Source organism: Stegastes partitus, unplaced genomic scaffold (genome assembly GCF_000690725.1).
Source record: "Stegastes partitus isolate 25-593 unplaced genomic scaffold, Stegastes_partitus-1.0.2 Scaffold281, whole genome shotgun sequence".
Lineage (NCBI taxonomy): Eukaryota > Metazoa > Chordata > Actinopteri > Pomacentridae > Stegastes > Stegastes partitus.
Window position 1 is genome coordinate 244870 of NW_007578012.1, and position 23531 is coordinate 268400.

The 23531-nt window shown below is 44.2% G+C and overlaps 4 protein-coding genes across 5 annotated transcripts; 2 read left to right on the top strand and 2 right to left on the bottom strand.

Annotated features, from left to right (window-relative positions):
- Window positions 1-9: 9 nt before the first annotated feature.
- mfap2 (microfibril associated protein 2) lies at window positions 10-7507 on the bottom strand. 2 transcript variants are annotated; one of them, XM_008282687.1, is made up of 9 exons: window positions 7426-7507; window positions 5676-5737; window positions 3200-3247; window positions 2790-2816; window positions 2604-2693; window positions 2478-2519; window positions 2313-2400; window positions 857-930; window positions 10-774 (listed from the first exon to the last, which is right to left on the bottom strand). In XM_008282687.1, the coding sequence occupies exons 2-9, from the start codon at window positions 5704-5706 to the stop codon at window positions 671-673; spliced, it is 504 nt and encodes a 167-aa protein (XP_008280909.1). In that variant the 5' UTR covers window positions 5707-5737; window positions 7426-7507; the 3' UTR covers window positions 10-670. The 2 variants fall into 2 exon arrangements, with proteins under 2 accessions (XP_008280909.1, XP_008280910.1); XM_008282688.1 differs by lacking the exon at window positions 2790-2816.
- A 2187-nt stretch (window positions 7508-9694) lies between these two features.
- sdhb (succinate dehydrogenase complex, subunit B, iron sulfur (Ip)) lies at window positions 9695-14287 on the bottom strand. Its single transcript, XM_008282689.1, has 8 exons — window positions 14182-14287; window positions 12966-13099; window positions 12233-12318; window positions 11865-12001; window positions 11356-11472; window positions 11146-11247; window positions 10926-11048; window positions 9695-10241 (listed from the first exon to the last, which is right to left on the bottom strand). Exons 1-8 carry the CDS (start codon window positions 14251-14253, stop codon window positions 10161-10163), a joined length of 852 nt encoding a protein of 283 aa, XP_008280911.1. The 5' UTR covers window positions 14254-14287; the 3' UTR covers window positions 9695-10160.
- A 287-nt stretch (window positions 14288-14574) lies between these two features.
- On the top strand, window positions 14575-17098 carry mrpl20 (mitochondrial ribosomal protein L20). The gene is made up of 4 exons (XM_008282690.1): window positions 14575-14800; window positions 15024-15134; window positions 15828-15905; window positions 15997-17098. Exons 1-4 carry the CDS (start codon window positions 14714-14716, stop codon window positions 16168-16170), a joined length of 450 nt encoding a protein of 149 aa, XP_008280912.1. The 5' UTR covers window positions 14575-14713; the 3' UTR covers window positions 16171-17098.
- A 500-nt stretch (window positions 17099-17598) lies between these two features.
- On the top strand, window positions 17599-23244 carry atad3 (ATPase family AAA domain containing 3). The gene is made up of 16 exons (XM_008282691.1): window positions 17599-17894; window positions 18357-18433; window positions 19044-19145; window positions 19240-19299; window positions 19386-19455; window positions 19547-19712; window positions 19938-20007; window positions 20344-20499; window positions 20592-20648; window positions 20745-20870; window positions 20963-21087; window positions 21205-21256; window positions 21375-21445; window positions 21715-21882; window positions 22241-22349; window positions 22461-23244. The coding sequence occupies exons 1-16, from the start codon at window positions 17702-17704 to the stop codon at window positions 22926-22928; spliced, it is 2070 nt and encodes a 689-aa protein (XP_008280913.1). The 5' UTR covers window positions 17599-17701; the 3' UTR covers window positions 22929-23244.
- The last annotated feature ends 287 nt before the right edge of the window (window positions 23245-23531 follow it).

A 23531-nucleotide genomic window follows, 5' to 3' on the forward strand; every position in this document is an offset into this window, starting at 1 on the left:
CCGAACAGCTGTAGTATAAAAAAAAAAGTTTATTTTTGTTCTCGGTCTTTATAGTGACAGTTTTACAAAAGCAGTAGTACAGAGGCCATTTGTGAGATGCCTTTTCAAAGCGCTGGTTGCCACCGCTCAGTCGCTCAGCACAGATCCAGGTGGCAGCAAAAACTGAGGTCACTCACCGCCTGTTTCTTCACATATCTCATGATCTTCCACAGTGAGACAGTTGATGGCTGCGTATTGATTAGCTCCGTCTGGTGTCAGTGCACAGTGACAGTGCATTGATGGGTCATGACGATGACACAAGTACAGTAACATGTCGACAAACAAAAGCATGAGATTAATACGGTACAATATGCAAAAACAACAACAACAACAAAATAGTAAAAGGTTGTTCCGCAGTTTTATGTGCACCTCTAAACGTTTTTATAGCACCAGTGATTTATACAATCATCAATGTTCTTTGGAGTATATTTGTCTGCACACACAGGATCTAGTGTGCAGACATGCATGTGGGAAAACAGAACAAAAGAATATGCAAGTGCTGTTTGGCACAAGAGTACAGGAGGCAAAGTGAGGAGCAACAGGGTTAGAAGGAGGAGGAGGAGGAAGTGAAGAGGACGAGGAGGTGGAGGAGGAGGAGCGGCAGTATCTGGGCAGGTGGGGTCCCTGATCATCAGCAGCCACCGCAGCTCTTCCCGCAGCTTCCTCCTAGTGATGAGCACTGACCGCTCAGCGCCGCCACGCCACAGCGGGAGAACTGGTCGCGACACAGATCCGCTAGACGCAAACAGAGAAGTCAGGTGAGACAGGAACAAGCCTGGAGGCATGAAGGCCTGAAGGCCGAGCAGAGGAAACCCACCTCTGAGCAGCTCCTCGTGCGCGCACACGGTCCTCACGCAGACCTCCTTGTTGATGACGTACACCCGTCGCAAACTGAATGGAAACACATGTAGAGCTCACAAATGAGGCAGAAACAAAGAACGTTTAAGGGCTAGTTCACTCAAAACCTTCACATCAGTCAAACCTCCACTTGAAGGATTAATCTGTTGCTGTTGTGTGTTTCTTGTGGGGTCGACAAAGCAGCCAAACATGATGTATTCTTTTGAGTCGTTGCCCAAAACCTAATAAGAAGCCAGAGTGTTGCACTCAGTGGAGGTGGGGCTTGGAACATTATTGGCCTGATCCATTATCAGAGCACACTTTTAACCCTTTACCAGGTTATTATTATTGTTTTTGTAACTAAACTAAACTGTAAGCTAAACATGCACGACTTTATTCAAAACTCTCTCAGCGGCATTCGGGTTCCCTCTCAATCACCAACATTTGGAGTCTTTGCATCTCGGGTTGCTGGATGACTAATTCTTCACTGGATTGGAGATCTTATGCAGTTTTTCTAACCGCAAGAAGCCAGATCCACTCTGATGGGATCTACTGATGAATTCTACGAGGCCTGTTCATCACACAAGTCAAAAACTATGAACAGGATGCAACATCTCGAGAAGGATTTGGAGACGTTGAGTGTTGCTGAAATGTAAAGAAAGCATAACTGTGACATGTCTATTGCAAAGGGGAAATGGTATGAGGCGTGTTGTGCTTATGAAGTTTATTTTATTGTGTTTAATTATCTTATTTTATTGGTTTGAATGTTGAAAAATTGTCTTTCAATCAAACAATAAGTGAAACATTAAAAAACAAAGGCGTCGTTATTTTTACTGCAAACGTATATTAGTGTGAAATATTGCTCATTGCTCTCCTTGATTGCTAATCAAAAAAAAACTAAATCAGTACCAGATAGACAAACTCACTCCAGCTCCAAATGTGTGAAAACCCACAGCTGAAAGTAGCCCTGAGAAAATGCCCCATTCACTCCTGTTTACAATGTGTGAGTTCATTAAGGAACCTTTTATAAGCTTTAAGTCTGACTTCTGTGCGTCTTTTTCTGGCTTTTCTGAAACATATTCACGTCTGCCTCATAGAGACATAAAACTTAAATCTCACGGTAGCAAAAAGAAATGGAGCCGCTTTGGTTAATGTTTACTGATATTTGTCTGAGAATGAACCAAAACTCACATGAACTCCAAAACAAACCATAAAATAGCTAAATACTGGACTTTTGTGCTCTGTGCTTGTTTTTTTATTGCACATTTTTATTATGTGACACAAGCTGTTTGGAAAGATTTAAAAGACGCCTTTTGCTTTCTGGAGCGTAACAGTTCAGTTTAGGGGGAATTGGAGCCACAAACTTCAGAAGGTTTTTGCCTGATGTAAAGACAACAGAGATAATTCATTCTGAAGTGGCTTCGTGCTCCACGTACCTGTAGAAGCAGAGGCTGTTGAGGCACTGCTTGCATGGCTTGTGGACGGAGTAGAGTCTGGTGCAGGGATACTGCTCCTCTCTGCAATCTAGGAATCAATCAAACAACATTAGAATCTCTCCATGAACGCCTCACTGTGTGTCCTTTACTCTCCAGCTTGCTTACCAAGAGGGCCGGGCTCTGTGGGTTCCGTCTCCACATCGGACCCTGATGGGAAACAGATTTACTCGTGAGACAAAAATCAGTTTCATATATTTATAAACAGCACCGTGAACAGTTCAGTGGTTGTACCTGATTTTTCTGGACGGACTACCGGCTCCAGCTGAACCTGCTGCTGGTAGGTTCCAGGAAGAGATTCTGAATTTTCAGACTCGGGACTCTCTACACAAGAGGACAGGGACATCTTGTCACACATGGACTTTTAGAGTCCACGAGCATAACGTTACAAGAACATCAAGAAACCTGTAAATTCTTTACCTGGAAAATAATCCAGCCCATAGTCCTCTGCAAAGCCATAAAACAAGCAGGAGAGAGATCATGAGATCATAAGATCAACATTCAGTGAAAACCTACACAGAGAGCAGCTTATAAAGTGAACCACCTGCACTCCCGGAAGACATAAACAAGCAGCTTGCGAGGCTGTAATCCATGACTTCATATGCAAGACGCTTGCAAATAACAACATGCAGAGTGGTCAAAGCGCTATTTACACTGCGATACAGTTGCCATGCGGGAGGTAAACAACAATCGAAGGAGGAGAGAGAAGCGCTGGAGGCGAGGTGACACATCAGAGGACAGCCAGGAATCAGGAACAGATGTGGAGAGCTCTGATATAAACTGATGCTGAGCTGGAACAATGCAGGCCAATATTCTCTTAATGAACTCACCCAGAAAGGGGAACTGTTCCTGGTACTGGCCCTGGGCGAGCAGCAGAACTGTTGATGTTTTGGACAAATAAAGTAATCACAAAGATGGGGTGATGAGAGAAACGCAGCGGTGGAGAGGCAGTAATTACAAGTCCTCTGGCTGTACCATGTGTCATGTACTCTGGCTGTTTATTAGGTGTTTTTAAAAAAAGCCATGATGCACATTTACTTTAGACATTCAGATTTCAGAAGGTTTCAACATCACCTCCTCTTAAAAGCAACATTTACAGTTTCTAACTTTGCAAATGCACACACAGCAGTTTTATTGTATTTCTATTAATCCAACTTTTAATTTGCAGGAGGAACAAAATGTTATCAAAAAAAAAAACTATTAAAGAAAGGTGTATATATACTTATTAAGGTTTACCATCTATACATCACATCAGCTGTGTCAGTACTTTACTGTTATTCAGAAACAGCACTCAACTGGATGCAACTGGACGGCGTAACGTCAGGCTCTAACATAGACGTTATATAAAAGATGTAGCATGTAGCCTACTGGTCTGTGGACTATTGTTTTAAAGTCCCTAGTTTTTAATTTGACCTTCACCATCTTTATGTTTTGAACCCGGTTTTGACCAATGAGAGGCTGATCCCACTGAGAACTGGAGGACACTATGTAAACGTATACGGTAGCAACTTCACAAGGATGCTTTATTGTTTTCGTCCAAATGGAACCATGACTTGAACATTTTACCGTGTTGAAGGAAATCTAGCGGCTTGAACCTTAAACTCGTTAGAAAAAACGTTTACTGAAGCAACAAATCAAGTGAGAAGTCGAGTAATTTTCTTATGGATGTTGGACTTCTTTTTGCAACCAGAGGAGTCGCCCCCTGCTGGCTGCTAGACAGAATGCAGGCTTCAGTCATTTCTGCTTTGGCTTCGTTTTCATCCAGTCTGTAAGCGTTCTAACCGGGAGTGAGCTGTATCAAATCAAAATGTGTTGTTGTTGGGTTGTTTCCTTGTGTCGCCAAGCCCACAGGCAATGTTTATTCATGTTAAGCTCCTACTAAATAATACCCAAGTATTTTGCCCCAAAACTTTAAAGCAACAGCTTGACATTTTGTTAGATACTCTACTGACTTTCTGGCAGACAGCAGGATCGACACAGTGCTCATGTACGAGGTTTAGCTTAACACAAACCAGTCTGTTTTTCAGCTGGATACTCGGCAGCTTCACTAAGCAAGGCCCACTGGAAGAAACATCCATTCATCTGTTTTCCTCTGCTTATCAGGAGTCTGGTCAGTGGGTGGCAAGCTAAGAAGGGTATTACAGACGTTGAGGGTCCCCAGGCCAGATAAAACATGGTACCCCTCCAGTAAATTCTGGGTCTCCTCCAAGAAAATCTCTAAAGGGTGTTGCCCAGGAGGCGTCCTAATCAGATGCCCGAACCTCCTCTGCTGGCTCCTTTTGACATTAAGGAAGCCTGAATCCAGCTTCCCAGTGGAGGAAAACTACTTCAACCACTTGTATCTACACTGTTCCTCTCGGTCACCACCCAGAGCTCATGGCCAAAGGTGAGGGTTGGAACAAAGACCATCTAAAAACAGTCTGGTGCAAACCCCGCATGTCTCCTGATGCTGCCCCATTTGTCCATCTCATGCTCCATTTTCAATTGTTGACAAGACCCAAGACTCTACAACTCCTTTGCTTTCAGGACCAACTCTCCACCAACTGGGAAGGAGCGCTGGTTTCTGTCAGAGAACCATGGTCTTAGACTGGAAGGTGTTAATTCTCATCTTCACACCCATCTGCAAACTACTCCAGTTCCCGCTGAAGAACCACATCTTCTGCCAACTCTGAGGTCCACTAAGCAGACACCCTCCTCACCCCACCTGCATGTTGACATGCCGTCCTTGAATATCACAAATGGGATCGAAGACAAGGGGCAGAATCTAAGACCCACCGAGAACATGAACCCAGCTCTCACTTTGGCCGTACAAGGCCCAGTTGGCTCATAGCACTGGTCCCAGTAACCACTATTCCCACATAATGCCCAAAAGGGTTTCCTGGGGCACATGGTCACAGGCCTTCTCTAAAACACATGGTTAACGTCCTACGACTCTGCAAGTTGCTGTCGGGGGAAGTTAGCAAAACAAAGCTGGCACGTCGCCCCCTGTAAAAACCACAACGTGCTGTTTTTCACACTTTGGTCTTTATGCAAATTTGAAAAACCAGATAAAACATTTAATTCAGTGACTTTTAAAGATGCAAGTATTCTAAGCCAACGAGCTGATGGCGCCAGCTTGGTGTAGACACGGCATCCATTTTCTTATTTGTCTGCAAGAAAATGAGTCAAAGTATTTCCCAAAATGTCAAACTACTTCTTCAGCTTGTTGCACATTTTCTAATGAGCCTTTAATGTCCCAGAGAAATGAAGATATGAGATGTGTTTGGAAGGGCTGCTGGAGGCCGTGGAGGAATGTGGTGCAGCTACCTGGCATGCAGATGAGCAGGAGGACTCTCATGGTCGCTCTGGGAGGTAGACTGACTTCAACACTGCAGACAGAAGAGAGAGTTCATGAAAACAAAGCAACACGAGGGGAATAAAGTGCTCAGAGCTGGATCTTCCTTTGGTCTCCTGCAATCTCTTCTCCTCTCCTTCCCCTTGCCCTCCGTCACCCTTCTAACCCCCCACTGCTCTCCCCTCTCTCTGCCCTCCTTCACCCCTTATCCTCCCTCCTTGCCCCCGCCTTCCACTGGCCTCAAACAGCCACGGCGAGGAAAAAAAAAAAAAAGAGAAAGAGGGGGAGAAAACTCTTGACAGCAAGAATGTGGCACGTCTGTCTTCCTAAGAACAATCTCTCTGTTTTCCCACTTTTCCTCGCTGCAGCCGACAGTCTGGAGGCTGCATTCCAGGAAAAGAAACAGAGGACCCCTCCACCCCTCTCCCCGAGTTTTCTTCATCCCTCCCTCCCTCCGTCTCCACATCCTTCATTTCCCTTCTGTCGCCCTCACTGGTCATTTCCTCAAAACCCCCCTCCTCCTCTTTCCCCCATTTTTTTTTCTTTCTTCTTCACCCCAACAAACAAAAGAGCCTCTTAGGTTCAGTGGAAATGACATGAGGACAAAAAGACACGAACAATGACATCGTCTAGACGTCGCAAACCAGCGTACCCAGTGTCGTTTTCCTCTCCTTCAAATTGTCAATGAATTTCAGAGGGTCACATGTTACATACAGTAAAAGCCATTACCTTCACTTCCTGACTACTTTTCCACTTTGTGGAAAGTATGAGTGCTCCTCCTCCTCCTCCTCCTCCTCTGCAGCACTGCAGGCCGCCGCTTCACAACTTCAGGCAGTGATTTTGTGCTTTTTCACACATCCTGCACCGGAGACTTTTTAACAAAAAAATCTCTGTGTGTGTGACTGAATGCAGATTTTTTTGTTTTTTGCTGAGGCCACACTGGACGTGACTGAAACAAGTTCTGCATGTGTATCAATAAATCTGAGTGTGTTTGTGTACCAGCATAACAATCACACACACACACACACACACACACACACACACACACACACTATTCCTCTTGTGCATCGGAAACCATATGTTTTCACAGCACACATCTGGGAGCGATTAGCCCCCCTCTCCCCTTTGAGTCCTTCCCTTTCCCAGCTACAGAGACCCCATCTCCCCCCCCCACCCCCCACCCCACCCACAGACACACACACATTAGAGTTTTTGAGGACAGCAACAGGAGATGCTCTACGAGTCTTTTTTGTTTTATGTAGTCATGACAAATAAAACAGAAACACTTCTGAATCATCTTTCCATGTGCCCTCATCGACCTCCACTCTTTGGAAACAACTGATTTTTTTGGAGGGGAGGGGAGGAGGGGGTCTCCAGTGCCATGGCTGCAGGCTGAGCTGTGAAGTCCCTCCTCCTCCTCCTTCTTCTCTCCAGTGAAAACACAGGACCACATGTCAACTCTCAGCACCCATTAACATACACGTTAAACATCGTCTACGCTGAGCGACCTGATGAACACCTACCATCCTTTAACACCTCTAAAACTCTGACTGTGCTGCATGCAGTCTGTGCACAACCACCTCATGTCTCCTGACTTTTTTTTTCTTTCCCCTCCACAGTCTTCACCATGCATTGCAAATTAACTGATTCCACTTCTGCATGAAATTAAAAACAGATAAAAGAAGAACCATAAGATGTTGTTTTTTTGGAGAGAGATCTTACCTAACTTTGATTCAATTAGCTCCGTCTTTCAGCAGCTCTCATGCGTCCTGTGAGTGCAGGAGGACTTTGCAGCACCACATTGTACCACCCCGCATCTGTAGTCTCCTCCCCGTCCAGTCCAGCGCCGGCCTCCAGCCTCCAGCCTCCATCCCCCGGTCCCAGCACCGACCCGCAACAAGGTCACCACAAACTGGTCCCCCGTCTGGTTGAGCAACACTTGAGCTCAGTGATGAGCTGCTATAGGTGACACATGTGAGTAGTTCGGCGCCAACATCTGGATCAAAATGTCTTGAAGGATTTTCATCTTTTGAGATAAAATCTGAGAAGATTCCTGTAAATCTTCCACATCCTCTCAGACGATCTAATAAAACACGTGTGCTTCTACAGCGCCTATAAAATGTTCTCACCCCCCCACATGCTTTTCAGCACTGAATCATGGTTAATTTACTTTTTGGACATGAAAAAAAGCCTCTTTCATGTTAAAGTGAAAACAGATTTCTTAAATTAATTTTAAAAAAAAAACAACTCATAAAATAAATAATTGCGTAAGTATCCATCCACCCTGTTTAAAGAGATTAATGTGACACAGGTGCAGCTAGTTGGTGTTAGAAGTCACACACTGAGTGAAATGCAGATTATTTTAGGTGCAGCGAATGTGTCTCAAGTGATAAGTGTAGCATGAAAACAAGTATCTGGAAGGTTCAGTCACTGGTGGATCAGTACTCCTGGAAATAACTACACTCCAAACAACTCTGTTAAAGGGTTACTGAAAAGCACAAGTGAGGGAATGGACACATGGACATTCACAAATCACTGGACATCCCTTGAAGTACAGTTAAATACAGCATTAAGGTATCTGGCACATGAGTAGATCTACCTGGAACAGGCCCAAGAACTGAGTGACCGTGCAAGAGGCCACCGAGACGGCCGTGGATCCTCTGTAGAAGTTTCAAGCTGCAGCTGCTTAGATGAGAGAGACTGTGCAAAAATTAGTGACACGAAAACCATTTGCATCCTTTTTTTTTTAAGTTATTTTTTTGGCCTTTGTGCCTTTATTGATAGTGCAGTGAGAGAGAGACAGGAAACAGGGACAGAGACAGGAGAGAAGAACATGTGGGAAAGGGTCATGAGTGGGATTTGAACTCATGACCTCCACATCAGGACTGTAGCCCTGCACATGGGACGCCAGCTCAACCAGGTGAGCTATAGCAGCGCCCACCATTTGCATCCTTTAAGACGTGGAAGTACCTTCATAGTACTTGACAATAGTTTTTTTTGTGGATTTCCTTCCCATATCTTTTCTAACTTCATGCACCAGTTATGTATACTTAAAACCAGCACATATAATTAGTGGTTCCATGTTTTCCTTTCATATGTTTTATTTCCAGATTTAATTATTTTGGCATTCTGTTGTTTTTGTTTGATCCAATCAGCATACTTTTTGTTTTTATGTGCATATGACCACTAATGAACATTGTCGGAGGTATTTTTCCAGATATAAGAGCAACCAGATCAACAGCGGGAAACACAAAAGCTCTTATTTCTATGAATACAGCTGCACAAGTTCGATAAATCCCACTCTGACCTCTCTGAACTGGTTTAATGCAACACACTGCATTTACTCATGTCCTGTGTTTGAGGACAACTTAGAGGTTATTGCACTTACTTTGACTCTTTCGCCTGAGTAACATCTTCAGTGCCAACTTTTATTCGTATTAAACTACTTTAACAGTGTGGCTTTTATACTTTTACTCAAGGATGTTAATGTTTCCTCCTTCCTCCTACAGGATAAATACGATCAGACTTGCCACTGATAATCCTCCACCGATCAGCTTCACCGTTTGCTTTTCACCTGAAGCTGCAGATACTGTTACCAGGAGACAAACCAAATTAAAATAAAATGCATTTTAAAACATCTCCTTAATCATAATAATGAACAATCAGCATATAAAGTTCACTAATTGTGAAAGAGCTCTGACACTGGAGTGTGCAGGTTTTGCTTTTACCCTGAAAGCTTTCAGATTTTCTGCACTCAAGTGACACCTACGGCGGATTTAAAAGCTTTAATGATGATTACTGCGACCCTGACAAGACTTCCAACACGATCATCTGCCTTGGTGACAGGTTGAAATGAACCCACTGATGCTTAAACTCTGGTACATTTGTGGTTCTGCACACCAGTGACATCTAGAGGACACTGAGCGGTGACAGTGAGGACGACAGGAGCGACACAACAGGAGCGTAAATAATAACCAGTCATAACTGCTGCAGGCATTTCAACTATTTATTTTCCATCAAAGACTGCTGTTGGTATGCTGGAAGAGCTGAAGGAGCATATACACTGTAAGTCTGGAGGTGACCTGATATCTTGGAAAGCAACAAGCTAAAAAAAAATAAAATGTCTACACACAAGGAAACGCCCTGTTTTTACTGTAATATGCAGAATAATGACTCCCAAGTGTACCATCATACACAGAGTGGAGTTGGAGATAAATACCTCAGCTATGGAACATGTAAGACTCAGACACACACTCTCTCTCCTGCATTCATACTGTACATGTGCGTTTGTGTAACACCAAGTCCTCCGACCACACACATCTCTATGTAGGCTGATGGCAGTCTGAGGAATGTGGTGGAGACACCTGGTGTACTGGCCCATTAGACCTCAAGAAGCAATATTTTTAAATCAAGATATAATTTAATCATGGAGGTTGTACAAGAGGACAACAGAGGTTTTAGACAGCGGCTGCCTTCTTCTCCTTGTACGTAGCCATCATCTTCTTGATCTCAGCGATGGCTTTTCCTGGGTTCAGACCCTGAGAGGAAGAGAGGAGACGGTCATTTTTGAACATTCGATGAGAGGAGAGCATCACTTACAAAGAACAAAAAGCAGGTAAGCAGCAGTGAAAGGCAGAAGATGCGAGGTAAGTCTCCTGTTCCTGATCCAAAAACTGATCCGGTCCATGTCATGAAGATGCTACAGAAGATTTTTATTTTCATGATGTTCTCTTCTATTGAACATCTGTTAGGCACACAGCTGCAACACTGTGATCATCTCCACTGACGGACAAATAAAAGAATCACTTCAGACGCTGTGTCGCTCGTACTTTTAGGCGTTTGTTTTAGTTTCCTTCTTTGTAACTTCCTTTGTTAATAAGATATTCTCACCACAATCTGGATTAATAAATAATAATTTGACAAACAGATATCAACAAACACAAATGAATGCATCTCAAAATGTACTGCTGCCAGTTGAACAGCTCGTGTGTGTTCTCTGTGGTTCAACAGGTCTGTACACATTATAATTACAATTCTGCCCTTTTGTACATTTGTGGACGGTTTTAATGACCTCTGGGAAGAAAGGACGTCTAGTGTTACTAAAAAGCTGTCTCATGAACTTGTATTTTTAGACATACTGCTTCTATCTCAATCTAAAACAGAGGCCCATGCCATAAAATAACCGAGCTGTGATGTGCATGTCGCTGTGAGCTGCAGGTTACCTTGGGGCAGGTCTTAGTGCAGTTCATGATGGTGTGGCAGCGGTAGAGGGAGAACGGATCCTGCAGCTTGGACAGACGTTCCTCTGTGAACTCGTCTCGTGAGTCGATCATCCAACGATACGCCTGCAAGACAGCGGGATGAGTTATTCATGTGAACGGAGAGTCCTTGTGCTGAGAACAGAATAAACCGTCGTCTACGTTCATGTGCTGGGACACACACCTGCATGAGCACAGCAGGTCCGAGGTATTTGTCTCCGTTCCACCAGTAGCTTGGGCAGCTCGTGCTGCAACAGGCGCACAGAATACATTCGTAAAGGCCGTCCTGCACGCGAGAAAACAAAGAAAGGATGTTTACGTTCATGTGATTCTGAGTGCTGGGAACGTTGTCTGTCAGTGTTTTACATCAAACTAGAAACAGCGAGCAGCGTACCAGCTTCTGTCTGTCCTCCACAGTCTGCAGGTACTGCTCCTTCCCTTCCTTCGACTCGTCCTTCTTCTTCAGGTAGGGTTCGATGGACTTGTACTGAGCGTAGAAGTTGCTCATGTCCTGCAAACACAATCCTACGGTCAAGGTTCATGTCAATGTACAAAGTTAGAAAATAAACCTTTTGTAAAATGCTTCAGGATTCCAGACAATCCTGCTTTGCTCTAAAAAAATGTATTGATGTAAGTGATTAATTTAACTTGGCCAGTGATATGTCAACAGAGGAGGACTGAACCGTTGTGGGAGTGTTTAAACATGTCATGATAAATGATCACTATCTTCGACACATACAAACAAGCAACCATATTTAAGGATCAATCATTTTAACGTTTCCTTACTATGAGATGGTCGCTTCATGGAGTAATACAATGATCTAGTTAAATCTCAAAACCAGCACATGACTGAGAGGTAAGACGTGGTACCAGTGGACTCATGATTCAGGACTTTATACTCACAGGGACCAGGTCCTTGACCACATACATATGTGGCAGAGGGTAAATCTTAGTCGGCTTGCTGATGTTGGTGTCGATCTTGTTGAGACAGGCCAGTGTGTTTCCTCCATTTATGTTCATTGCACAGGATCCACAAATACCTGATTCAAACAAAGTAATTAATGGCTTTTAATAAAACTTCTGACACAATCTGAAGAACGAAACACGCATCTACCACAACACTGGACATGAGGAGTTAGTAACTGTAGAGTAATAACAGAAACTGGTTTAAATACGCATTCAAATTAATTCATTAATATTCAAATCTAATGACACATGTAAAAAATACATATCTTTGCTTGTATCATATTTCTAGCATGCACATTACTGACCTTCTCTGCAGGAGCGACGAAATGTTAGAGTGGGGTCCATCTCATTTTTGATCTTGATGAGGGCATCAAGAACCATTGGGCCACAACTAGATGAAGAAGAACAACAACAACTAGTGAGGCTGTAATCTGGTGTCACTCAGTAACATGAAAGCACGACGTGTTCAAATAAAACCCTGACAGGTGCGGTGGCTGAAAAGCATTACTACGTGTTGGATTGTCTTGGCTGATGTGTCATGATGACAGAAGAGAGGTGAGAGTCTCTCCGAGCTGATTAGAGAACAGATGAAGGAACTGGACTGTGCCAGGCTGTCACAGTCGACTGTGTTAAATCCACCTGATGGAGCTCATCAATAATGCCCTCTGTGTATAACTGGGTACTGCTTTCAATTATGTGTTCAGCACCAAGCTTCCAGAACCAGAAAATTACTGGTAGAATTAAGCAGCTTTTACAATGAAAGACAAGCCGAGATTTAAATGGACGACCAACGCTTAACCTGACAAAGTTGTCATCACTGTAATTTTCTCGAACAAAGGTTAGAAAATCACCTGCAACAGCCACAGAAAACAGACCAGATGTCCAAAGATACTGATTGCATTTCATCTCATCTATTAGTTTTGGACATCAGAACACCATGTTGTGTATTATCATTTGCACATTTACACAGCTTACATATGCACAAGTCTACACATTGCAGCCCCTGCTGGGCTTTACTTCAGAGGAAACAGCACTTACGTGTTGAGGTCAATCTCGTAGGTCTGCATGCGAGGTTTGTCTCCTGCGGTGTCTGGATCCCATCTGTAGATCTGGAACTTCTTTACTCTGGGTTGTGCTGCTGGAGCTGCTGCTGTCTGGGCATAGCGCACCGCCTGACCACACGGACAAGGAGAGAAAAACACGACCGTGTTAGTACGCAGCTATTTACAATTGATTTATGTAAACTGTACATGAGTAAGACTACACCAATAAGATCAGATTAGATAGAACTTTACTGATCCCTCTGGTAGAGTACCTCAGGGAAATTGTTGAACGACAGGAAAATTAGCCATTTCAGTTTTAGTTAGAAGCCACTGGCAGCAGGAGGATGTTATTTATGTGGCTATCAGTATGTTTGGTGTTTAATAACTTATACACAGTCGCTTATACATTAGCTGTCAGCTATTAAATGCATGTTTAATAATAAGTTTCAGGAATATTTTCTGATGTCTTTATTTATCTGTGACTGTAAATTAAATATATTTGAACAAAACAACAACAAGGCATCTGAGGAAGTCATTGTGGGCTTTAGGGGACATAGATGGACATTAAAAAAATGATTTTCTGAAACAATATTGATCGATTACTTCAGAAAATAATCGCCTGATTGATCAACGATGACAACAGTTGCAGTCCCACTAACATAAACCACAAATCACTGCAACATCAGAGATCAAGGAGCATTTTAAAAGACCCTCATGCTTCCTTATCACAACAAATGCAGGATTTACTGATAACAGCAATCACCTATGACATTATGAAACAGTGCAGAAGGCTTCATTGCTACACAAAGACACGTCAGAAGAACTTCAGGTTGTGTCTTCAGACTGGAGCTGTCAGACTGTTATATCATCACATTAGCTGAACAATGTTTACAAGTGTCTTTCACTTCTTTTCCTGCCACATTGGATACCAATGTGGGCTTTAATAGCCTTCATTAGACGAACACAAGTCACACAAGTCAAACATGATTTTGACATATTTCAGAAGTTACTGTTGAACCGCCGCTATTACAGCTAACAACAGAGCTAGCTAGTAGCTAAACTTTACTACGTAACCTGGACTCCAGGGCATAGACGGAGCCCTCACAGTCACAAGTCAAGTGTTGCAACGTTTGTTAAAAGCAGAAACGTTACAACAAACCGACACCGCCTCTAACTGGACCCGTTCGTTGCTCTACCGCCGGTCAACGTACCACCAGTCCTGCCGGGGAGCGGAATGCCAAAACACCACAGCGGCTCAAGGACGTGAGACTAGCAGCCGACATTTTGGAGTTTCTCTTCTCTGACCTACACCGCCTGCTATCCCAGAATGCACCGCGGCGGTGTCACCAGGAGGCTGGGAGCGCATGTTCTGTTCATCGACGTGTCCCGGATTTAAAGCCGCGCACACATTGAGCAGCGTTTTCCTTATAGTTTTGTTTGGATGTTTTGTGTTGTATTTTCCTTTCGATTCTTTTTATATCCAAAACGACAATAATATATGGAAATAATGAATTCGTTAGCTCTAGTCACTCCGCATGCTGTTCCTTGACTTTCCCCTTTCTGCTGTGTCGTGATGTAAAACGAACGCACCCAGCGCCTCTTACAGTCGTAGCGCAGCGTGTGGAGCACAACTCACATAACCCGGTGTGTCTGCAGGTGGAGCTGGGATAAGGTCATTTCATTCATTGTTTTAACTCTGTTAACAAGAACAGCGTAGAGGAGTGAACCGACTGGAGGACAAAGATGGTGTTTCTGACCTTGTCTTGTTGGATCAGGAACCGTGGACCCGACAGATACTGGAAAGTCCAAGCACTTCTCAAACATGCACGGGTAAGGCTGTGACTATTAGCTGGAGCAGCAGCGTGTTGTATATGGTAGAAATATCCCCGTGGTTCTATGTGTTCATGTGTGTGTTAGCTACCTGCTTGTCCAGTGAGTCACTGTGCTACCTTTTAGCTGTAATGAGGTTTTGTCCTGATGAGTCTCCGCTGTCTCATCGTGCTGATCTAATATCAGCAGCATAATGATGTGTGTTGTGCTCATCCTCCAACAGCACTTCAGAGGCAGGAAGAACCGCTGCTACAGTCTGGCCGTGCGGGCTGTCAGGAGGGCTTTCGTCTACGCCACTAAAGCTCGGAAGCTCAAGAAACGGAACATGAGGACGGTAAGACCCAAATATCACTGGATTGTCTGCCACACAGAGCAAAGGCAGGGTGTGCCATTTAGATTTTTCTATAACAAATGGCTTCTAGCTGCACATCTGTAGGATTGTCTCATTAAACCATTTCATTCCATTAAATGTGCAGAAGTGTTGCAGGTGTGTCCTGCTCTCCTACAGCTAAAGCAATTAGATTTAGTTGATTTCATAAGGATTATATATATAGAGAGCGTTACAAATGATTGTAGGCAAACATTTCATAACAAACCAATAAAACAGTTAAAGATTAAAGGAATAAAGTCCAGTCAAGCATCATGGCAACCAAAGGAGCCCAAGATACATGGGATTTGCAGCGAGGTCATGAAAGAGATACTCAAAGAAAACCGTGTGTTTTACGCATAATAGGTTTTGTTTTCTCCAGTTTTTGTGAAATACTGGATATTGTCACCAAATGTGGGGTCTTTCCTTCACATACATACAAAAGAAAAAGAAAAGCTCATTCTTTGGTTAGCCACAAGTAGACAGACGGCTGGGAAGCATCACTTTAAGCTGACCTGTCCTTCCAATCCCAGTTTTGTTAGATAATTTGTCCATTGTCCTCAAAAAAGGGTTTGTTTATTACAGTATCATAAGACTGCATGTAATAAATATCACTGTTAATCTGTGTTTGAATTTGTGTGATGGTCTTTTTGTCTTCAGCTCTGGATCTCTCGCATCGCAGCAGCGTCACGGGAGCACGGCATGAAGTATCCTGCCCTCATGCACAACCTCACAAAGGTTGGTTGTGTTGGACATCACAGCCCTGCACCAGCCGTCATGTTCTTTACGCTGCTGGTTCACTCTTCTTCTTTTTTTTTCCTCCACACAGAGCAGCGTTCAGCTCAACCGTCGTGTTATCAGCGATCTGGCCATCACAGAACCTCGGTCATTCCTCTCGCTTGCGAAACTAGCGCAGGCTCGGCAACAAGAAGGCTTTCGTGCAGCTTTGGGTGACGGCAGCGAGCCTCCTGGTGTCCTCTCCCGCGTTGTCATGCTGCAGTGAAGGACTTTCCATGATTATGGATTTCCACTTGCTGTGTGGTTATATACATAAAAACAAAAAAAATGGCGTTCTTGGATTCTTGAGATGTTAATTACACAGTCAACCCGACACACCCTCACCTACTTTACAGTTGTTACTTCACCTGTGTTCCCTTCACGTAAGCTTTACCTTGAGACCAGCGGCTGGCCAGCATGTCTGATGGAAAAGCTGTTGTCTTGTGGGGAGGAGTTTTACTTTCTGACGACAAAGTGGTCAATTCTATGATGCAATACTGGACCTGTGTCTGATGAGAGTGAGCCGCTCATTGGTAGTTTGTTAGTGAAGTTTTAAACAGTTGCCAACACACGACAATGTCTCTGCAGTAAATAGGGAAATAATACATTACTTAAGGACACTCCAGTAGGACCGATGATTACTGTTGCAGTGCCTTGATCCCCGGCCTTTTCAGGACAGCTCCTCTGTTCTCTACGCTACCGTGTACCCACGCTGTGATTCTGTTATCCAGAAGCAAAGATCTGACACATTTAAATGATTTTCCCTACTCATAAGGCCCTTGGTATTTATCATCGCCCACTGCTGTTGTGAATCCAAAATATTCTTGAAATTGTACATGATCTTAATCCAGGACGGCAGCAGACGTTAAACGACACAGCAAATGTTTATTCTTCAATCCTGTGTGTCGCTGCAGCGTTGCCGACAAAATGCTCCTCAGCAGCCCTCCTGGTTCCCTCCTGTATCGTGAAAGAGGATCATCAGCCTCCATAACCCTGTGTACATGATATGCACCCTTAAGTTATGATTTGACGCTGTTGAATTGTGTTTCCTGGAGATTGGATTATTTTCCGTCTCTATGTAAATATATATTTGATCATTTCTTGTGATAAAGTTGTTGTCTAAATGTTTAGTTCATTAAACATTTTGATATTTATTCTGTTGTCCTGTCTTTATTGCTTCAGTTTAAAAAAAAAAAAGAGAAGGTTTACTGACAGGTTTTTAAGGGTTATCTTATTTTGCTCTGGTCCTCTGTAGCCCTACATTGATCCTTTTTTTTCTTATGCACGCTATAAAAATGTGAGGGAACACATATAAAAACTTTAGAAGGTTTTAAGTTTTCAACATTTCAATGAATGCTACTTTCCAAGAAACTGGGCTGCGAAGGTCAAATCACATCAATGTCAATGACTTACAAACACCAGAAGCAGCCTGATGCAACCAATAGAAAATCGCGTCCTTTCTCTGTGAATTGAACTTGAAACGACCCTCTGCGGCCACCGTACCGCTGCTGGGCGGGACTTCATGAATGACCTCTACTGAACGCTTCAGCCTGAGCAGCCAATCAGAGCAAGAAGTACTCGTCACGAGCCAATCGTCGTTGCTGTTACTCATATGAAGCTACATTTGCTGCTGCACCTGCGCAGAAGGCGGCGGCGTGACACGCGTGTGGAGGAAGAGGCTGACAGATCCGTAGTAGCTGCCGACAGCCCTGCTGCTCGCGAACCGGCCGAACTGTGATTTATTGTTTCCCAGTAACATGTCGTGGCTGTTCGGCCTGAACAAGGGGCAGCCGGAGCCGCCTCCCGGTTTACCGGTTCAGCCTCCACCGCCTCCGCCGCCGGCCGGAGGCTCCAGCGGCGGTGGAGATAAACCCAAGGACAAATGGAGCAACTTCGATCCCACCGGGCTGGAGCGCGCTGCTCAGGCGGCCAAGGAGCTCGACAAGTCCCGTAAGTGTTGAGCGGTTCAGCGTGGCTCACCGGAGAGGAGGCGCAGCGGCTTTAACGCAACGTTACCGGAGAGGAGATGAACCGGCGTCCTGCTCCCACCTGCTCCTCTCCGGTTCATAACAGTCATATAACAGTTTAGCTAATCAGGCCTTCACCGACAATCAGCATCCTGCAAATGTTCATGTAGGTGGAGGTGCTGAGTGTCGCTGAGAGCGGAGCCATGCTGCAGTCAAACAGGGGCAGAGTGCAGAGGTCACAACCTTGCAGTCCGACTTGAAACAACTGCATTCCTCTATGTGCAAACTGACTTATCTGCTTCATGCTTCCACTGTTTACCTTTTGAATGAGTGGAGACCAGAAATGTTAAGAAATAAAGAGCCACACGCTACAGCCACAAAGAGGTGTAAAAAAAACAACCCTACAACTCATCTTTAAACTGTCTGTCCCCTCTCTGTGATCCAGGACATGCCAAAGAAGCTCTGGATCTGGCTCGAATGCAGGAGCAGAGCACTCAGATGGAGCACCAGAGCAAAATGAAGGTACGGCTTCACTCGACGCATTCAGAAGTCGAGCAAAATTAATTTAGATGAATAATGCAACACGTCTGATAAGTGTGTAACCATCTGAGTGATCAATCAGCTGGATGGTCAGTTAGAATAATGTGTTGCTTGATGAATAAAAGCTTTGATGCTGGATATTCTGCATATTTAGTTTGTGGTTTGATATGGTGGAGAATGAGAGAGGAGAGCTTTCAAGACTGCTGTCATGGCATCGTTGTTGTCCTTACTACTAGATAAAGCACGACAATAATCATATTCAGGCTGTGTACAGTAACAACTATGTGTTGGATTAAGGTGTTGTTTGTCAAATTGCTGCATTTTCATGTTAAAAATTATTAATGTGCTCGACGAAATGAAATCCCAAATAAAAAAAAGCCTGTTTAAAAATATTCTGTGCAGAAAAAAAAGGTATTTCTACAGATGGATGGGTTTGAAATTCAGAGCTGCATATTTAAGTCGCATATATAAAGTGTGTCTAATACTGTGTCATCCCATGTGTTCATACTCCTGAATCTGTCTGAGGACCTTCATGGTGTCGGATCAGTCATGGCTCTGCTTTGGGTTTCCTCTGACTGTTACTCTTTGACAGGAATACGAAGCAGCGCTGGAGCAGCTCAAAGGCGACCAGATTCGCATCCAGGGGGAGGAGAGGAGGAAAACTCTGAATGAAGAGACCAAACAGCATCAAGCGGTGAGGACCAAAAATGAAGCTATGCTTCCTTTTCTTTTAGTATTCTGTAGCTGTGAAGTATTGAAGTCGTGTGGCTGTTTTCTGTCTGTTACAGAGAGCTCAGTACCAAGACAAGCTGGCCAGGCAGCGATACGAGGACCAACTAAGGCAACAGGTGAGGTCATCTTCTCGAAAAAATGGGATAAAATGCTTTGAAATGAGACGAGCACCGGATTGACTGTTGTTGTTTTTTGTCAACAGCAAGCACTGAATGAGGAGAACCTTCGCAAACAGGAGGAGTCTGTACACAAGCAGGAGGCCATGAGGAAAGGTACAGGCCTCGCAGCTGACGACAAGTTCTTTAGAAACGTGTGACACGATGAGCAGAGGTTAATGTTTTTGTTCTGTCGTGGTTAATGTAGCAACGATAGAGCACGAGATGGAGCTGAGACACAAGAACGAGCTCCTGCGTATCGAGGCAGAGACGAAAGCTCGAGCTCGCGTGGAGAGGGAAAATGCCGATATAATCCGAGAGCAGATCCGTCTGAAGGCTGCAGAACACAGACAAACTGTGCTGGAGTCCATAAAGTAAGTCATCCTGCTCTCTGCTGTTTGTGATGATTGGATGGGGAGTGTTGGTGGTTCTTGGCTTCTTGCATGATGCTAGAACGGATGTTTTAAATGAGGTCACCATCACTCATCCATGTAACACAGAAATGGGCAGTTTTGCATGTGAAGGAACTGGTTAATCCTCCGTTGTGCCTTATCAGTGCCTTCAGGGCGTGCTGACAGTTGACATGTATTTGCTTTCAGGACTGCAGGTGCTGTGTTTGGAGAAGGTTTCAGGGCCTTTGTGTCAGACTGGGACAAAGTTACAGCCACTGTGAGTTTCCATCGCCAATCACTTCAGTGAATGAGTATACCAAACATACATAATAGGAGCTGTGTATGTTTTCATTTGCTGTATTTCTCTAAAGTCAGATGATAAGTTCTCAGAAATTACAATTAGTCGAGTGGAAAAGTCCCCAAAGACGTGTGTCTTTACAGAGAGGGGTTTTCGTCATCCAGCTGCCATTTTAAGCATCACAGAATTCTCCCATAGATTTCTATTCAGGACTCTTTAAGTCGCCACTTTCTGCCTTGTATCTTCTCTGCAGACACATTTTTATTGAAATGCTCAGGCTATCAGTTTGATGTTGCTGTCCTCTCCGGCCACCAGGTAGCGGGACTGACCCTGTTAGCTGTCGGAGTGTATTCAGCGCGAAACGCAACAGCGGTGGCAGGACGGTACATTGAGGCCAGGCTTGGGAAGCCATCTTTAGTACGGGAGACGTCCCGATTCACTGTAGGAGAGGCGATCAAGCATCCGGTCAAGGTAGCTAATCATGTACTGATCCTTTTTACATTCTGTGAGTTGCACAGTATAAAGTGATAACCACATTTTTTTCACTCTTCTGAACTGTGCAGACGGCCAAACGGCTGAAGAGTAAACCCCAGGATGCCCTTGAAGGAGTTGTGCTCAGTGTAAGTGAATGTCAAGCGTCAAATTGCCCAGAAAACTTTTTTTTTTTTTTTTGTACAAATGAGTTTTATAATCACATGCATTTTTCCATCTCTCAGCCTTCCTTGGAAGAGCGAGTGCGTGACATTGCCATAGCAACAAGAAACACGAGGCAGAACAACGGCCTGTACAGGAACATCCTCATGTACGGTCCTCCAGGGACGGGCAAAACGCTGTTTGCTAAGGTACGTCTCAGGGCGGCGAGATGTTGACATTTAGATGAATAGAAGACAACGTTGTGTCTAACACGTGGAGGATTTCTATTTGTGTTGAGTAGAAGCTGGCAATGCATTCTGGGATGGACTACGCCATTATGACAGGTGGAGATGTAGCACCCATGGGTCGTGACGGTGTGACTGCCATGCACAAAGTCTTTGACTGGGCCAACACAAGTCGACGCGGGTACGCCACTAAAATAACATTCATGTTAAATGGAGACTCGGATAATGTGCAACAAACAACTCTGTCAACTCCAGACATATGAACCGGTACTTATATCTGTCCTGTATCCCGCTACAGCCTGCTGCTGTTTGTCGATGAAGCTGATGCTTTCCTCCGCAAGAGATCCACCGTAAGTCTGTGTATATTTCATTACATGAAAACCTCAGAAGATTCCTCCTTTCACTCCGAGACTCTGACATCAAGAAAGTGACCCTTCATTGTTTCCCTCTTGGGTTTTTTTTTTGCAGGAGAAGATCAGCGAAGACCTCAGAGCCACTTTGAATGCGTTCTTGTATCGTACCGGAGAACAGAGCAACAAGTAAGAATTCATTTACATTCCATATTCATAACCTAAACCTCAGCCTTTTCATATTGAAATGAAATGAAATGAATGAAAAATACTTTATTTATCCCAGAAGGGAAATTCAATCTTGTAAAAGCTCACTTTCTCTTTTTTTTTTTTTAAATCAATATAACATATATTCCACACAACAACAACAATAATCATTCAGTCAGTCATTCACTGACACCTAAACCTATTTAACTCCTTTTCCAGTACATTGATTTTTGTTTTCTTTAACTCTGCAGGTTTATGATGGTGTTGGCCAGTAACCAGCCGGAGCAGTTCGACTGGGCCATAAACGACCGTATAGATGAAATAGTGAATTTTGCTCTGCCGGGTCCTGAGGAGAGGGAGCGGCTGGTGCGGTTGTACTTTGACAAATACGTGCTGGAGCCGGCCACTGGAGGGAGGCAGTGAGTACCGACCCACCACAGCTGTTAGCACGGGGCACAACCCCAAAACCACAGCACACCAGGGAACACTCACTGAAACGAGTAACGCTATACAGGTCGCCAGGCCTGCTCCATCACATGGACAGTGATTGTTTTAGTGTTTTTTTCTTTTTTCTTTGGCAGGTTGTAGTATCCATTCATTTATTAGTGATTCTTGATTGAAAGGATTAGATTCAGGCTCTGCTGGGCATGTGAAGTGTTTGCTGCCATGCTGAGCAACATGGAGGCGATGAGGCACAATGAAGTCAAACTGATTTGAGACTAGCAGATCATTTACTTTATCCCCTCTCATACATGTTTCTGCTTTCTGTGTGTAAAGGAGGATGAAGCTGGCACAGTTTGACTACGGCAAAAAGTGCTCTGAAATAGCAAAGCGGACAGATGGCATGTCAGGCAGAGAGATCTCCAAGCTGGGTGTGGCGTGGCAGGTACGTTTCTCGTTAATCTTAACTTCACAATGTTTTTTTTTTTCTTTAAAATGCTACAAGACTTTTTTTTATTTTTGTGAAGTGTGTGCTTTAAAACGTGTTTTCTTGTAGGCGGCAGCATATTCCTCTGAAGATGGTGTCCTGACAGAGGCTATGATTGATGCTCGGGTGGACGACGCTGTCAAGCAGCACCTTCAGAAGATGGACTGGCTGCGTGGAGACGAGGAGGCTCAGGCAAAGAGCCTCACTCCTCCGCCAGCCGGGGTGGCGGGCAGCGGAGGGAAAATGGGCTTTACTCTGCCCCTCAGCGAGGCACCTCAGGCCGAGGAGGTGATCGCTCCGGTCCTTGAGGTAAATACGAAACAAGAAGGTGAAAGTATACCACCTTCATCAGACCAGTCAGCGGAGGGCAAAAGTGCCGCCCCAGCTGAACAGGACATTGAAGATGCTGCCAAAGCGGAAGCTACGCCAACAACCGAGAGTTTAGGCCAACCTGCTGCCTCCACTGACAGCGAGGGCAAGATGGGAAAAGAAGACAAGACTGGATCCTCTCCTCCAAAGGACGGAACTCCAGTTTGAGCTGTAGGTTTGTCCAATATGTCTGGATTAAGAATTATTAGTGTCCTGTCCCTTTAACTGGTCTGTCAGAGTATGTCTAATAGCCTGCTGGACTGTCCTCATGACAAACGAGTTCAGTGTTGACGAGGATAACCAAGTTAACATTTCAAAACACAAATGACGCCTGGGACTGTTTAATTTTAATATATAATGTATACATTGTAAAAGTGTACTTCACACGGAAACCGGACGCTGAGTCTGTAATTACACTATTAATGTTGTGCAAAGTGGAATGTCTGAAATAATTAAATGGATTCATGTTTTCATAAAAAGTAAAGATTCTGAGCTTACTCACAAATGATCATTTCTATCGGAGAACTTCTGAAATGAACAGTGGCATTAAATCTACCGGTCTGTCCCCAGAACACGCTACTCAAACACGGATGCGTTTAAAGAGCTCAGGCCTCGCGATGACATTGTCAAGTGTTGCATATGGTTTCGAAGGCAGAGAGGGTCGAGCAGCACAATGCGTAACAGCAGGGGTGTGAGCAGAGAGAAGGGTGAGGACTGGGTGAGGCAGTGATCCTGACCTATAGGAACCCACTGGGGGATTTCAATATTTCA